The sequence below is a fragment of the Parambassis ranga genome, chromosome 18 (genome assembly GCF_900634625.1).
Source record: "Parambassis ranga chromosome 18, fParRan2.1, whole genome shotgun sequence".
Classification (NCBI taxonomy): domain Eukaryota; kingdom Metazoa; phylum Chordata; class Actinopteri; family Ambassidae; genus Parambassis; species Parambassis ranga.
The window spans coordinates 868437-883608 of NC_041038.1; the positions used below are offsets into that span (position 1 = coordinate 868437).

Here is a 15172-nt window from a genome sequence, read left to right on the forward strand (position 1 = left end):
TGTGATCAAACAGTTAGCTGCTTGAAGAGATGTTTTGTTATGCTATTAGGGCCCGAGCACCGGATGGTGCAAGAGCTCTATTGAAACCATTAGGATTATTATTTTTTTTCATTTTTTTTCTTTCCCCCCCTAAGATCGCATTTTTGGAGGCCTTTAACAGGCCCCAAAACTCACCAAACTTGGTAGAAAATTTCATTCGCCATTGACACAGGATTATGAAAATTGGCACACATATGTATCACCTCAAGACGCACAAAAAAGTCTCTTGGACCCCCCCTCCAAACCCAACAGGAAGTCCGCCATTTTGACTTTTGTGGCGATTTTTTGCCTATTTGTTACCCTGCTACAAAACTTTTCACGCCTTGCATACTTCATCTAATTGAGCTGAAATTCACTGTGTCCACTCAGGACACCATAGGGAATAGACGCATTCCAAATTTATGGTGTGGTCAAAGTTGACTATTTGCCATTACAAAGAAACACTGTATTTTCTGCAGTACCACCAACATACTTTATGCAATGTGGACAATATATGCTGATATGATGACACGGTCATAGTGCCACCTACTGGCAGCAGGAAATGTGTCCTTTAAACATGTTTTTGTTCCACGTCTCTGGAAATGAGAGGACAGGAGAGCATAGGAGAGAAGACTGCGATGACCCCGCGGATCGCAAGGTGCGCGAGGGCCCGCAATGCTGCTTGCAGCTTTAATTATTTATTTAACATTTATCTAAGTATTCAAGCATAATACTGCAGGTGGTTCTTTGATAGATCTGATACATGAGTAATGCTCAGCAAATCAAATCCTAGAGTCCTGTAATACTAACACCTCAAAATGGTAAATAAAACACCTTATGATAGGAGTGACCAGACTTTTTAAATATTATATTATAGTCCATAACCCACTCCACAGAGTCAAGTCTCTGAGGAATGGCCTCATCTCCACAGAGGCACGAGCATTTATTTGTGGGCTAAATACATTTTTCCTTTGTTCAGCCCATAGCCTTCATTAATGTTGACTGAACAGCCTGATGAGGGAGACAGAGGTTGTCTAACGTAGGCTACTGTATCTGCTAAAATACAACACAGGGCCGAAGCTTACCTCAGTCTCACTCTCACTCTGGGACATATTAGTGTATCCACAGGCCCACTTCGGATAAAACCGGGACGTCTGGTCACCGTAAGTACAATTAGATATGCACAATGAACAAACCTGTTAGCACCACTCACCTGAGTAGCTACCCAAGCTAACCTTTCCCTCCCTATTTAACACTCTCTTAATAATAAATGCAGTACTTTCAGTGGTCAACACCACTACTCAAAAGCATAACTGACACAAATAGCGGCAGGAAATATAGTTTTGTGGGGTTTATTTTGATATTTATCATGAAATAAGGCACTCGCTGCTATCCCATAGCAGTAAACGGCAGCACTCAGTTTGTTTGGAACTATTGAGGCTTACATGAACCACGTGATCACTGTAGCGGCGACAAAGTTAGACGGAAGTGCCTTTTGTTTGGTGATTTGACGTGTAATGGAGCGCCAAGTGTGGAGACTGGCTCTACTATAGTGAACTTTCCCTCTCACGTTGGCAACTATCGAGCAGTTCCAGTGGAAAAAAGGTACTACCTAACGTTACTCAATGATTTTGCGTTACGTGTTCACTGCGGTTTTTCGACAGCTAGCAGTAGCATCTTGCTACGTGAATAAGCAAACCCGCTGGCTCAGTGTCCCAACCAACGTTGTTTGCTGTCGTGAAATTTCTGTGTAACAATGAAGCCCGATTTATTAGTGTTTGCAAGTCCGCTCTTTCTGCTACACCCAGAGAGAAAAGCTTGTATCGACTATCTTTGAAAGATGCAGCAACTGAGTGGTCATTGGCTTGCCGTCACTAGTAAAACGGGAATGTACCGGAAGGCTTGGCACTCAACTCAGTGTGGATTCCCCAAACAAGGTGCTGTTTAAACCTCGGGCTTTTCATTGTTAGTTTCCGGATTGTCGTTGTGAGCATGGCGGACCGGGAGGAACGCCGCTTCGCCGAGGTTTCCCGGGAGTCCGTCAAACTCATGGCGGAGAGTGCAGGCGTGGATCTCGGGGATGATGTGGCTGCTCTGCTCGCTGAAGATGTTTGTTACCGACTCAGGGAAGCGACGCAGGTCAGTGCTGCACCGACAGGGATCACATTATCATCAGATTATAGATGTGTGTGTGTGATGATGTGTTTGTAAATAGAGTAGCTCTCAGTTCATGAGACATGCCAAGAGGAGGAAGCTGACAGTGGAGGACTTCAACAGAGCTCTGCGATGGAGCAATGTGGAGGTGAGTTGTACTTGCATAGCCATGATCTTTCACTGTCAACTGCAGTCCTTTTATCTCCATTTCTGTGCTTTTACTAGGCCATCTGTGGCTATGGTGCCCAGGATGCACTGCCGTTCCGCTCTGTCAAAGAAGGAGAGCTTTTCTTTGTTGAAGACCGGGACGTCAATTTGGTTGAGCTGGCTCTTGCCACGAACATCCCTAAAGGCTGTGCTGAGACCATGGTGCGAGGTAAGATCTGGTGCACTTGGTTCACATTCCAAGTCAGCACAAAGTAATTTACTGTCCCTTGTTTTTCCTGTCAGTAAATGTATCTTATCTGGATGGTAAGGGCAACCTGGAGCCTCAAGGCACAGTTCCCACTGCAGTACAGTCTCTGTCAGATGACCTGCTTAAATACTACCAACAGATCACCCGTGCCATCCTGGGAGAGGACCCACATCTCATGAAGGTGAGCTGCTGCTATTCACAGTAGGGTGGAACGTTCACTTAATCCACGGTTCTGAGGTCACGGTTTTCGGTTCGGTTTGGTTTACAATGTTGAGGTTTTTTTCTACTTTTAACACTCTGGAAATACCATAGATGAGCACAAAATCTATCTTAATTATCCAACATTTACCATATTTAAGAATCAGTTCAGTATTTCCCCTCCTTATCAGGTTAAGTCAATTTCATTTATTTTTAATTTCTATACAGCACCAGATCATAACAGAAGCCATTTAAGATAACCTTTCCTATACAACAGGTCTACACCTTGTTCTTTTATTAAACAAACTAAACAGCTCATGTTATTTATCTTATTTGCATGGCAGCATGTCATTTCTGTCTGCATGGCTGAGCGTTTACAATTCAGCGCTGCTGTCTGCGCACAGAGGCACGATGCGTGTACACACACACAGACATATGCACAGACACACACACACAGACACATGTGCGCACATACTCCCACCGTCAGACGGAGAGCGACATGCTAGTTGGATAGACTGAACTCTATGACTACGCTAAGCTATGCAATGCTAACTGTACTGATGTCCGTGGTTTTATTTTTATTTTTGCCATTGAAATATACTATTTACATCCCGCTCTGTAAGCATTGACGGGACCAGCGGCAGCTTTGCGCACGATTGGACGCAGAGTGCTGTGGGTCTGTCTGCTCTGCATGCAGCTGAAACTGCTGCCTGAAGCTACAGAGACTGACCGGAGTGCGTTGAGGCGGGGGAGGAACTCACGGCTGCTGCTTGTCGAGGACAGTAGCCTGACTGCAGAATTATACGTGTTTTCATGTCAGTTTTCAAACGTCACCAGAGAGTCACTAGTTGGTTTAGATTAAAAAGAGTTTGGAAAGCCACGAAATGTAGCGAGAGAGACGCCAAGTTGGCAACACTCGTCTCCATGCTGTGGTAAAAATGCCTCCCTGTATTACTTGATGCGCATGTCCAGAACCGAACAGAACACGTGCCCCGAACTGAAACACGTGTACCGAACGGTTTGGATTTTTTTCCTGAACCGTCCCACCCCTAATTCACAAACAAACATTCAGACTGGATAAACAATGTACTGCATGTAATTTTCCTCTGTGTGTTTCAGGTGGCTCTGCTGGACCTCCAATCCAACTCTAAGATTGCTGCCCTGCTGCCATACTTCCTTTATGTCATTAGCGGAGTAAGCTGAACCAGTTTTTCTCTTACGAAATGCATAAAATTGTGTTCTCTTATCAGTGTGTACGGTGAAATTTCTTTCAAGGTGAAGTCAGTAAGCCATGACCTAGAGCAGCTTAACAGGCTCTTGCACATGGTAAAGAGTCTTGTCCAGAACCCATACCTGTACCTGGGCTCATATGTGCGCAGCCTGGTCTCCAGTGTGATGTACTGCATCCTGGAACCCCTGGCCGCCTCCATCAATCCACTCAATGACCACTGGACCCTCAGGGATTACGCTGCACTGCTACTCAGCCATATTTTCTGGTGAGACACCATCACACTCACCTTGAACCAGCATTGTACCCTTTCAGTTGTGTACAAAGTTTTTTTCCAAGAGTGGAAAGATATTAACGCTCCTATTTATTCTAGGACTCACGGTGATCTTGTGAGTGGTCTCTACCACCAGATTTTGCTGTCACTTCAAAAGGTTCTTTCTGACCCAGTGAGACCTCTTTGCTCTCACTATGGAGCTGTGGTTGGCCTTCATGCTCTGGGATGGAAGGTGTGTTCACTGCCCCTAGGTGGAAAAACGTAGCAGTCCTCTCCATCATCAGTGTGGTTGGACAATGATCAAGTTTAGAAACATGCTAAGAGTTTCAAAAACTTCCATCTACCGGATTATCACTTGTACAACAGGTTATCTTCTGCTAGTTGACATTAAAATGACACTCCTCTTTACCTTCCTGTCAACCATATCTCCACATTAACCCCTGACTGTGTGTGTTTGTTTGGCAGGCTGTTGAGAGAGTGCTCTTCCCACACCTGTCTGCCTACTGGGCCAACCTTCAGGCTGTATTAGACGACTACTCTGTCTCCAACGCTCAGGTCAAAGCTGACGGACACAAAGTCTATGGAGCCATCCTGGTGAATGTCATTGCCTATATACTGTACTCCTATTAAGTTACATTTTTATCTGTTGTAGTTGTTACCAATATAACAAACCTTGATGTCAGTATTATTTATATTATTGAAAAGAGAACCTACATATTAGTTAATAAAAAGTTAATAAATAAATAATAAAAGTCCACCTTACTTAACCCAGCACCCAGTGGTGGTTTTGAAATGCATGCTTTAAAAAAACGGTGAAAACAAATATTCATTCAGCCTTTTGTATACAACATTCCAGTGTAATGCTGTGCATCATATTTGAAAAATCTAACCAGATTGTGAGATTTCATTAAGATATTTTAGTCCACCAAATGACTTCCTAGCACAACTAGAAAGGTGCCATTATTGACTTACTTGCAACCAGCAGTCACATGACAATAATTCAATTGGCTACTACAATCTGCAGGCCTTCTGTATTTGATGTGCAGAGCTAAGTGAAAAACTGAAGAGCCTGTAAAATACACCTGGATAAATTAATCTATATCTTATTGACCATTAGTGGTTCACAACTTCTCTAGTTTATTTCATGTTTCTAAAATCAGTAATTGAAGAAACACTGTTCTTGCATCTGTCCTGCAGGTGGCAGTGGAGCGCCTGCTGAAGATGAAGGCCCTGTCTCTGTCTCAGCCCTCAGAGGGTGGTTCCAGTGCTCAGCTGGGTTCTGTCGTAGGTGCTATGGGTTACAGGGTTAGCTCCCCTGGCCTTAGCCCCCCTCCAGAGCCTCTGTCAGAGGCTGCACTGGGAATTGCCAGCCACCTCCAGACCGGTGGTGCTGGTTGTCCCTGGGAGGAGTGGACCCCGGTCCCTCTGCCTGCCATGTACAGCGAGCTGTACTCCTTCTTTGGGGACAGCCTAGCTGTCAGGTTTAGTACAGGACCAGGGTTTGGCAGCTACCCTCCCTGCACCCCATCCCAGCTCAGTGACTCCAAAAAGGAACCACCAGGCCCTGCCTCTAACCCTGACACTACTCGCAAGATGCCACAGCTGACCGCCAACCTCAACATCAGCCCGAGGCAGGATGGAAGTCCTCGCACGGATCCCCCTCCGCCCAGCCTGGCAGCCACAGGATCAGGAAGGTGAAATAAACAGGCAAACCCTTTTAAATAACAAAAAAAAGTTTGTTGTACAGAATGTTGCTAATGTCTTTTTTACCCATCAGGTCCCTGGCTCGCTCCTCCTCTGTGCAGCGTTCTAGATCCTCCTCGTCGCGGTCCGGCCAGCGATCGGCAGGTATGTCCCGTGATGTGTTCCCCAAAGCTCGTTTCACTTCTCCTCAGACTGGACCCCCAGTGTTCTCCTTCCTCATTGGTGGGCGGCAGATGGGTCGGCGGTGCCAAGGCCGCCGGCCCTTCCAAACCACATTTGCTCCAACTCCGCCTCTTTCTGCCATCCCACCCCGAGCCTACGCCCACAAACTGCCTGTCATTGGCCGGGTGGGCAAACCTGTGCGCCGCTGGACATGTTCCCATTACTCCCTTCATCTGCCTCTGTAGGTCACAGAGTGCGGTTTGACTCTTTAGACTGTGAGGAAATGGTATTTGTGGAGATAATGTCACACCTCAGTCCAGTGATATGGATCCTCACAGACTGCACCAGGATTCATTATGTGCAGACTTGCACTAAAAGTGTTTTGCATTTACTTTTTTTTTTAATTATCTTTGTTTCGAAATTTTGAGGAAAACTTCTACAAGAAGCTCTCAATATTGCAGACCTGCCATTTGTGGAACCAACATTGTCCTGTCTGTTTATTTAAATAAAATGTTTGCGACATTGGAAGGCACTTTAATACCTCTTGGGGATTAAGGTTAGCAAACATAAAGTCTGCAGATCAACACTTACAGTAGTACAGTACAACTTGTAGAGATCTTGCATAATTGAGGTCTTGCTTTCATTTTTATGTTTTTGACTGCAAAATGTAAAATGTTGCAATATTATGAGGTTTTTCCTTTCTTTTGTTATGGGAATGCATCACACTTCCAATACCTGTAGTGCATCCTGAGCCAAAGTGTATCACAAGCAAATATGAATACTGTATATATTATCTCCACTACATCATGTTAAAAAAATTTGTTTTCCTGTGTTGTTTGACCTCTGGTCCCCCATAGAATTTGTTTTGAAACCACCACCACCGAAAAACAAATTAATTTTGAGCCTCCATAAAATGTCAGCTTATGCCAGAATAGGTCCACTCATCTTAAAGTCTACCTTTTCCCTGTTAATGTAACCAAACAGGCAGGAAGTCCTTCCACTTGATAAGCTGGATGTAAACAAATGCTTTGCGACTGAAGTGTGATTTTGCTGAATGAATACAAGACCTAATGGACAACATTTGTGCTTGTACATAGCTACTGTGTTTGTAGAATAAATATTGGAATTTAGTTTGCCCAAGGTAAATTATTTAACGCCTAGCCCGCTGTCAGTGTCTGCTTACAGTCTGCACACACACAGAGCTACAATGACTCTGTTGCTGTCCTCACTGGGGCTTCTCTGCCAGGTCAATGGCTTCACCTTACTGGTCTTCTGCTACCTGCTCTACATCTTGCTGGGAGGCATGGTGTTCAAAGCTGTTGAGAAGCCGGTAGAGGAGAGGCTGAGGGCAGAGGTGGAGGAGTTCCACCGCTCCTTTCTGCTGGAGAACCCGTGTGTGGGGGAGAGCCGGCTGGGCGAGCTGCTGGACAGAGCTCTGTCAGCTCACCAGAGAGACATCGCTGTTCTGAAGGCAGATGCAGACGAGAGGCGATATGACTTTGTGTCATCATTCTACTTTGTTGTCGTCACTCTAACCACCATGGGTAAGACAATGGAGGGTATGTTACAGATCGTGTGTAATTGTGGGTACTCACAAAAACCTGTTGAAACACTTAAGCATTTAAAGGCACAATAGGGCTCTGAGTAGAGCAGAGGTGAAATTCATTATTTTACACAAAAAAAGCCCATGTCACTTTGTGTGTAGTATTACACTGACTACAGTTAATGTGATGGTCTTTGAGATGTTTAAGAATGTGATTTCAATATGGATGTATCAGTGCAATAGACAGTGGCTACCTGAACGTTTCTCTCACCCAAGTTTCTATAAAAATGATTCACCCTTGCACAGACCTGAAGGTCCCGCCTCAGCGTGCTTGACAGTGTGTATGAGGTGTTTCTGCTGAAATGCTGCACCTTGGTCTCATCTCAATCCTAAACATCTTTGCTTCTGTTGTCTTGTACTGTCTGTTTCATGTTATTTCCTTCGGCAGGTTCAGACTCGTACACCCCTAAATCAGATGAGGCCAAACTCTTCTGTATCTTCTACTGCACCTTTGGGATTCCCCTCACCCTCTTCCTCCTCACCCTTCTCTCCAGCCTTCTTCTCCCTGTTGTCACTCATGCTCCTGTCCGCCACCTGCACACTTACTGGGGTTTTCCGCATAACCATGCCGTCCTCATTCACGCCCTCTTCCTCTCTGTGGTGGTCGTGGCCCTCCTCTTTCTCCTTCCTGCCCTCCTGGTGTCTGCGGTGGAGCCAGACTGGAGCTATCTGGACGCTCTCTTCTTCTGCTTCGTCACTATGAGCACTGTCGGTCAGGGAGAGAGCTCTCTGGGAAGAGGCTGGGGGCAGAGAGCCAAGGACAATCTGGAACTCCTCGCCACATGTAGCTATAATAATAATGCTTATAATAATAATAATAATAATAATAATAACACTTTAATTGAAATAGTCTGACAGCCTTGTAAACATGATGCATGTTGGACACCCTGACTCTCCCCACAGGTTACCTGCTGGTGGGCCTGGTGCTAATCATTACCTTTAAGGACACAGTCCTGCAGGTTCCCCAGGTGCGTAAGGTGATCAGGCTTCTCTCGGGTCCACATTACGCAGAGCTGGACGGTGTTCATCTCAGTGAACTAAGTGAGGAAACGTGTGAGGAGGAGCTGCAGTACTCCCAGTCCATCTGCACCATCTCCTCCACACCATTAGACCTCCAAACTGTAACTCCTGACACCACCTGACCTTCACACCATCCACCCACCAGTTTCTGATTGATCTAATTTAATACTCCTGCACTCTTGTGTCTTTATAGTCTGTGCCATGAGCCAGTTCTGAATTTGAAAGTGAGCTCATCAGTACAACACTCTAGAACCTTACTCTAACCTTAACTCCTGTTCTGTGGCCTATTTATACTTGCAGCATGCCCTGCCAAATGGGTCAGGCACGCTATGGTTAGTGACAGTGATGCTGAAGTCATGTGAGAACAGCAGCAGCTAAAAGGATCTGAGGGCTGAGGGCACCTACAGAGTGTGATTTATCTCTGTAAACTAAAACTACACTCTGTCATGTCATTTATGGAAGTCTATTAACTATTAGCCTTTCTATATTGAAGTTGCATGAAGGCTATATATATATATATATATATATATATATATATATATATATATAGCCTTCATATATATATATATATATATATATATATATATGCTTGCTTTATTGTTTCTATTACTTTATTTAACTGGGAATTTCAAATCACAAACAAATCTTTTGGGGGAAAACACATTTGTGTGAAAAAAACATTCACAAGAAATTACAAGAAAAAACACACATTTGTAAAAAAAAAACTGGTTGAAAGGAATAAAAATATTAAAAACAGATTTTTGTGCAAATTGATATTTTCCAATTTTACACATTTGTCTTTCTGATTTGTTAGTTAATATTTTCCCATGCGTATACAGTATCAGCCCATATTTGACAAGTGATACAGAAATGACACATGAATGATGGTCAAATGTGATAATGAATGTATCTTTTAACTGGTGCTCTCAACTGACCAACAGGTGGCGCTGCCAGCTATTATATAGTCCCAGTGCAGGTCTGATGAAAGTATTTGTCATGCTCTGATATTATAACAAGGCGTTTCATCATCTTCAGCATGGTGTGTGTAGATAAGATGGGTGTTGAATATTCCAGTGCACACTGAACCTCACACTGTGTTCTTGAACAAAATGGATTTAAGAGAACGTTCCTTTAATGCATCAGCGTCTGGGGCAGACTGGCCCACACAGGCCTGCTGTGTGTTCTCCTAATATGGCTGTGTTGCACAAGACTGATGAATCTGAGCCTGTGCCAAGCACTGCCAGCTCTCGCTCCTTCTTACCAACTCACACACCCACATTAGACATCAGTCTTGTTAGGTCACCTCCTCAGCATGTTTACATTACAGTATACAGTAAGGGTGGATATAGAAAGACCCAGAATATTTGAATATAATAACATATCACTGTGTGTTAAACCTATTTTTACTAGAGATAAAATAAATGTCAGTGTGAAGATAATAACTGGGTTGAGCTGAGTCACAGCAAAGGGCCCTTATTGTTACAGTGCCGGGTGCACAGCTGTGCTGTGCTGTGGCTCACAGATGACTGATGGTCATCACAGCCTTGTGACGGCTGATCAGCAGACACATGAGCCCACTGAGTACTGGGCCAAACACTGGGTCAAATACCACAGCCAGCAGTCCTGCCTTTGAGACAGCATGTCAAACTGAGACTGCTTTTCAGATCACATGATCAGTGTCTTAAAGTAAGTCAACTGTTGGCACATAGATGGTAAACTGTTGCCTTTCTGCCTTCAGAAACTTTACAGCGCAATCGATCCATATTTAACCTATCATGTTAAAAGTGTTGCTACAAATCAGCCATATTTAAATCTGACCGCAGAAAAGTAAAGAAGCTTAAAGACAAACAGACCCACACAGAAATGGTTCTAATAAGAGTCCTCATAAAAATCTTTTTGTAATTTATAGTAATTAATTGTGAAATTCTTTTAAAACAGAATTGCTAAGATCACCTCTATTTTTAGTGACTAAATGGAGTTAAGTTACTGATTGCATAAGGCCATATGTAAAATAAATAAATAAATAATGGAGCCACATGGAGTTGTGGAAAAGGGTAATATAAAAAACCCTCAAGATTATTACATTAATAAATAATTATTAATGTTGTAAATTTTCAAGAAAAACTTTTTAAAGCTATGAGGAAAAAAAAGTATGAGGAAAAAGTCAAATTTTTGAAAAATCAAAAAGAAAAAAAAAGTGCAAAAATAATTATGCTTTAAGCACCAATGCGGAAGTGTTTAAAATTGCAGTTTACTCCACATCCTCTAGGGGCTGGCTCCAAAAGTGAGTCAATCCCCATAGACTCCCATGTTAAAAAAAAACATGTTTGTACCACTGCCTGGTACAAAAATGATTCTGGTCATCATGGAGGACATGATTCTCATTGAACTGATGAGTAAATCAGGCCATTAACATATATCATGAAGCATATACTGACTCAGGTTGTCAATGTGACTTAATCCTGTTGCTTCATGGCAGCAGGACGTTCTGTGACCTTATTAATAGAGCGCTGCCTGTTTACTCTCTGTGCCTGCCTCTGACAGACAGCTCACAGGTGTTTGACTTAGCGAGACTATATTTACAAAGGTCATAGATGGAATTGTGGGACCTGATAGCAACAGAGATCTGATTACTCTCATCTCAACTACATGTTCCTAGAGACATTTCATTATCTTCAGTCTGAATGAGCTCCCACTGAGCTCTACTGCTTGGCCTTCTTGGTTGTATTTGTTGTTTTGTTGTTTGGCTTTGTTGCTGCAAAGTACATAAAAATAAAAAGTCATATACAGCTTGCTGTATAATAGACTACAAATAAAGAGTCATTGTAGGCTGCTGTCATGAGCATAAGCTAAGCCTGTTGACCGTGGCATGACTTGTCCGGGATGTGTCCGCCTCTCGCCCATCTGTCAGCTAGGACAGTCCCCAGCCCCCATCTTATATAGCTAAAGGCCATTATGAAACGTGACAGCTATCTGAGCAGTCTTTTCCTTTATCTGTGTCAGGTGGTCTGTATCAATGCCCCACCCACTCAGAAGACAGGAAATGTGTTGGTATAGCTAATGGATGAATAGATGGAGGCTAAGTGGGTTGGGCTGACTAAGGTCAATCACAACTTAATTTAAAGGAGAGCATGACTGAAAAAATCCTCTGATTTGATGAGTCTATGGGCAGACCTCCAATCATGATGTCTAATGATCAGTGACACATGCTGCTTATCATCTGGGATCCTAATCCCTCAGCCAGCATCTGATGATTGAGCTCTTAGTCTCAAGGCTTCTGATGCCACTAGATATCAGGCTAGTGTATAGACATCAGGGTTGGGACTGAGACATGAAGCCCATGCAGAAGTTTTAAAAATTGTAGTGGGCGTGGCTACATTGTGTGACATCTGAGTGCTAATAAGCCAACACAGATAACATCCTCCCATAGTAGACATGAAAAGGTCGTCTTTCTGGTTGTCTTTGGTTCAAGCTAGGTTGCTTTAGCTGTTATATCAGGGCTGATCCACAGCCTTTATCACATACATGACTTGACAACGTCTGTCATTACCCTCCCTGCCAGACTTAATTAGAACAAAATAATCTTGGCTAGTTGGCTTGCTTTTTGAGCAACATTCTGTCAGCATGTTTTATCTTGTGTTTCACCAGCAACAGTCTTATGTTGTTAGTTTTCTGGGGAGAACAGTTGCTCTGTGTGACATTCCCTTCTGAACCTCAGGTGGCACATATGTAGAGGGCTGAACTAAACATTTTAAAGAGAACATAAAGAGCTCCACAGGCCACCACTGACTTCATATCCTGTCAATATGATATATTTTTGGCCAAAATGAGCACTCAATCATTCAGAAACAGGATGCACAGTACGTGGTTGGTAGCCTTTATACAGGAAGTGGTATGTTTAGGAGTGACCTCACCAGCTAAAGAGAAATACTGCTTTGTAGTCCATGAACACGGGAAAGCTAATTGAATGTTATGCCTATTTACCCTTGTGCACAGAGAAAACCTCTGTATACTACAGCCAATCTCCATTCAGCACCACATGACGAGCCGCTAGTGAACCACAGGAACCAGGAAGAGGCTTCCCAGAATAGTTTGTCAAATAAACATAACCTCACCATGATGGATCTCTGGCAAAACACACAAAAAAACTGCTATTCCCATTTGGATACTCCCCTCTGCTCTTCCCTCTTTCTTGCTTTATTTTTAACTGCCCAAATGCAGCTGTTTCCCAGCGTGCCTGCTGAGCAAACTGCTGGGAGACAAGAAGGATGGAGGGACACTGACAGGGAGGTTCAGTCCCATTACAGAAACACCATGGACAAGCAGCCAGACGCATCACTTAGCAACAGATGGAGACTGGGAAAGCACGAACAGGGATCAGACTGTGGGACTTCAAGTATGTGGTGATGATTTTATTTTTATATTAGGAGTCCATCTGGTGCAAACAATGTTTGATGCACAGCTTTACAAAAATATGACCCAGCCCTAAACTGCCTACACCATTCACAATTCTTAAACTCATAAAAGAATTCTGACATTAAACTCATAATTTGAAGAGAGATTAAATTTATTAATCCAGGTAAAGGATTAAAAGGTTAAGAATCTGAAACTGACAACAGAGATTAATGAGATTTCAGAATTTGTTTCTAACAATTCTGAGTTTAAAGTCTCATTATATTTGCCCTGATCCTATTTTGGAGATGTGAATTACAAACTCAACCAGCACATTAATGTTATAACATATACATGAACCACAAAGCTCACTCAAGCTGTCTCTTCCTACTACACATGAGAATAAATAACAGCAGCAGCAGCAAAGCCTTTGACAAACACCACACCCTGCCTGGAGGACACAGGCAACTCAGTCATTAAACAATTTAATGTTTTATTTTCTGTTTCACTGATTTATTTAAAACAACTGACTGTTTTGTATCTGTCTTTAAATAATTGTCTGTAATAAAGTACATTTGTTTAGTTAAAAAAAGCAACATACTCTTCCACTCACTGTCTACAGACTGCAGACAAGGAGTGCCGTGTAAGTGTGTCTGTGGAAATGAATGATCATTGTGCTGTCTGATTATATCTGCTTGTTCAGTGAGAAAAGCAGTGGGCCCAGACAGCCTCCTTATGTAACTCCAAGACAAAAGTCATATTTCTTGGAGGCATGGTTGCCGTGACTAATGTAAACACTTTTGTCTAATGGAATCAGATAAGAACATATTCAGAGACAGAGTTCTAACTGAACACTGTGAATTGTGTCAGATTTTAACAATTAACGTTTTATCTGATAATGTGAGTGCACCTCAGTTTGTGTTACCATTCTGCATACCACAGAGAAACAACAAAATGTATAAGAGGAACCGCCACAAACTTTGTTAGTTTGTACTCACTACGTGAGATACAGACAACAAAGTGCATTTTCTTCAGACAACACCTGGCTGCTCCCTCAGCTGTCAAATGGTGTGCTGCCTTCTCCTGCTACTGTTCTGTTTTACTGTTTTATTTGAAAAAGCCATAAAAAGAGCATGTCAGAAGAGCTGGTTTTCAGCAGACGGTGGTGAGCATTAAGACCAAACAACTCCGCTTTGGCATTTTAATACTTACTGTATTACTCATATGGAGTGTAGAAATACATGATGAAAGTAGAACTTAAATGGACTTTCATCATACAGTTTGTGATCAGGATGTTTATGTGTGTGTGTGTTCCCATCTGCTCTATGTGTCAGTGATAGAGTATAAATAGACTAAAGTGGAAAAGTCCCTCCAGCTGAAGGGGAGTCATGACAGGGGGAAATGTTCCCTGACAGGCTCAGAGGTAATTTCTGTTTTTGCATTCAGGCTTTGATAATATATATCCCTCAACACAGCTTCATGGGAACGTACTAATCACTGTTTGGTCTGCAGTTGCTTATTCCAGTCCTCATTGTGTTAGACAATTCAGCTGCAGCAGTTAGATAACAATCTCTCTCTCTCTCTCTCCCCCTCTCTCTCTATCAAGCATTGTGTGTGCTTAGTAGCTGAGCCACAGAGAAACATAATTGTTTGGATACATGCAGTCAGGTAACCTCCAGTGGCATTAGCTGTGTATGTCCATTACAGAATTACTGTCATTAGTTGTTGTTGAGTTTGGCTCAAGCATCACAAAAACACCCATTATTTTTATTATAATACACCCATGTGAGGTCATTGTTGGTGTGATCTGAAGCTCATATGTCACCGTCAAGTCAGCCGCAGTAACCATGTGAAACAGGAAGTGCTGATGTTCAGGGACCCCAAGGCCTGTTTATTTATTTACAACATCCAAAACATGCAAATATGAACCATCCTGTTCATATTTGCATTTTTATTGATTGGTTGATTAATTGATTGTTTCCCTAAGAAGAAACTTAAAAGAAA

At 42.8% G+C, this 15172-nt stretch overlaps 2 protein-coding genes across 8 annotated transcripts; both read left to right on the forward strand.

Moving 5' to 3' along the window:
• The first annotated feature begins 1032 nt into the window (after positions 1-1032).
• Positions 1033-7287, forward strand: taf6l (TAF6-like RNA polymerase II, p300/CBP-associated factor (PCAF)-associated factor). 7 transcript variants are annotated; one of them, XM_028429543.1, is made up of 11 exons: positions 1033-1181; positions 1989-2157; positions 2234-2320; positions 2398-2548; positions 2623-2768; positions 3905-3979; positions 4061-4281; positions 4387-4519; positions 4753-4881; positions 5485-5981; positions 6065-7287. In XM_028429543.1, exons 2-11 carry the CDS (start codon positions 2011-2013, stop codon positions 6396-6398), a joined length of 1920 nt encoding a protein of 639 aa, XP_028285344.1. In that variant the 5' UTR covers positions 1033-1181; positions 1989-2010; the 3' UTR covers positions 6399-7287. The 7 variants fall into 7 exon arrangements, with proteins under 7 accessions (XP_028285344.1, XP_028285348.1, XP_028285343.1 ...); XM_028429547.1 differs by having other exon boundaries at positions 2239-2320; XM_028429542.1 differs by lacking the exon at positions 1033-1181 and adding an exon at positions 1471-1623.
• A 63-nt stretch (positions 7288-7350) lies between these two features.
• On the forward strand, positions 7351-9001 carry kcnk7 (potassium channel, subfamily K, member 7). The gene is made up of 3 exons (XM_028429550.1): positions 7351-7697; positions 8145-8540; positions 8660-9001. Exons 1-3 carry the CDS (start codon positions 7361-7363, stop codon positions 8896-8898), a joined length of 972 nt encoding a protein of 323 aa, XP_028285351.1. The 5' UTR covers positions 7351-7360; the 3' UTR covers positions 8899-9001.
• Positions 9002-15172: the final 6171 nt, after the last annotated feature.

What these genes read in the sequence shown, in the direction of transcription:
- taf6l (XM_028429543.1), top strand. Translation starts at nt 2,011, where the DNA reads ATGGCGGACCGGGAGGAACGCCGCTTCGCCGAGGTTTCCCGGGAGTCC. An exon ending in AGGACCCACATCTCATGAAG is followed by an intron (nt 2,769 to 3,904) that starts GTGAGCTGCTGC and finishes TGTGTGTTTCAG; the next exon opens with GTGGCTCTGCTGGACCTCCA. An exon ending in CTACTCAGCCATATTTTCTG is followed by an intron (nt 4,282 to 4,386) that starts GTGAGACACCAT and finishes TATTTATTCTAG; the next exon opens with GACTCACGGTGATCTTGTGA.
- kcnk7 (XM_028429550.1), top strand. Translation starts at nt 7,361, where the DNA reads ATGACTCTGTTGCTGTCCTCACTGGGGCTTCTCTGCCAGGTCAATGGC. An exon ending in CGTCACTCTAACCACCATGG is followed by an intron (nt 7,698 to 8,144) that starts GTAAGACAATGG and finishes TTCCTTCGGCAG; the next exon opens with GTTCAGACTCGTACACCCCT. An exon ending in TCTGGAACTCCTCGCCACAT is followed by an intron (nt 8,541 to 8,659) that starts GTAGCTATAATA and finishes CTCTCCCCACAG; the next exon opens with GTTACCTGCTGGTGGGCCTG.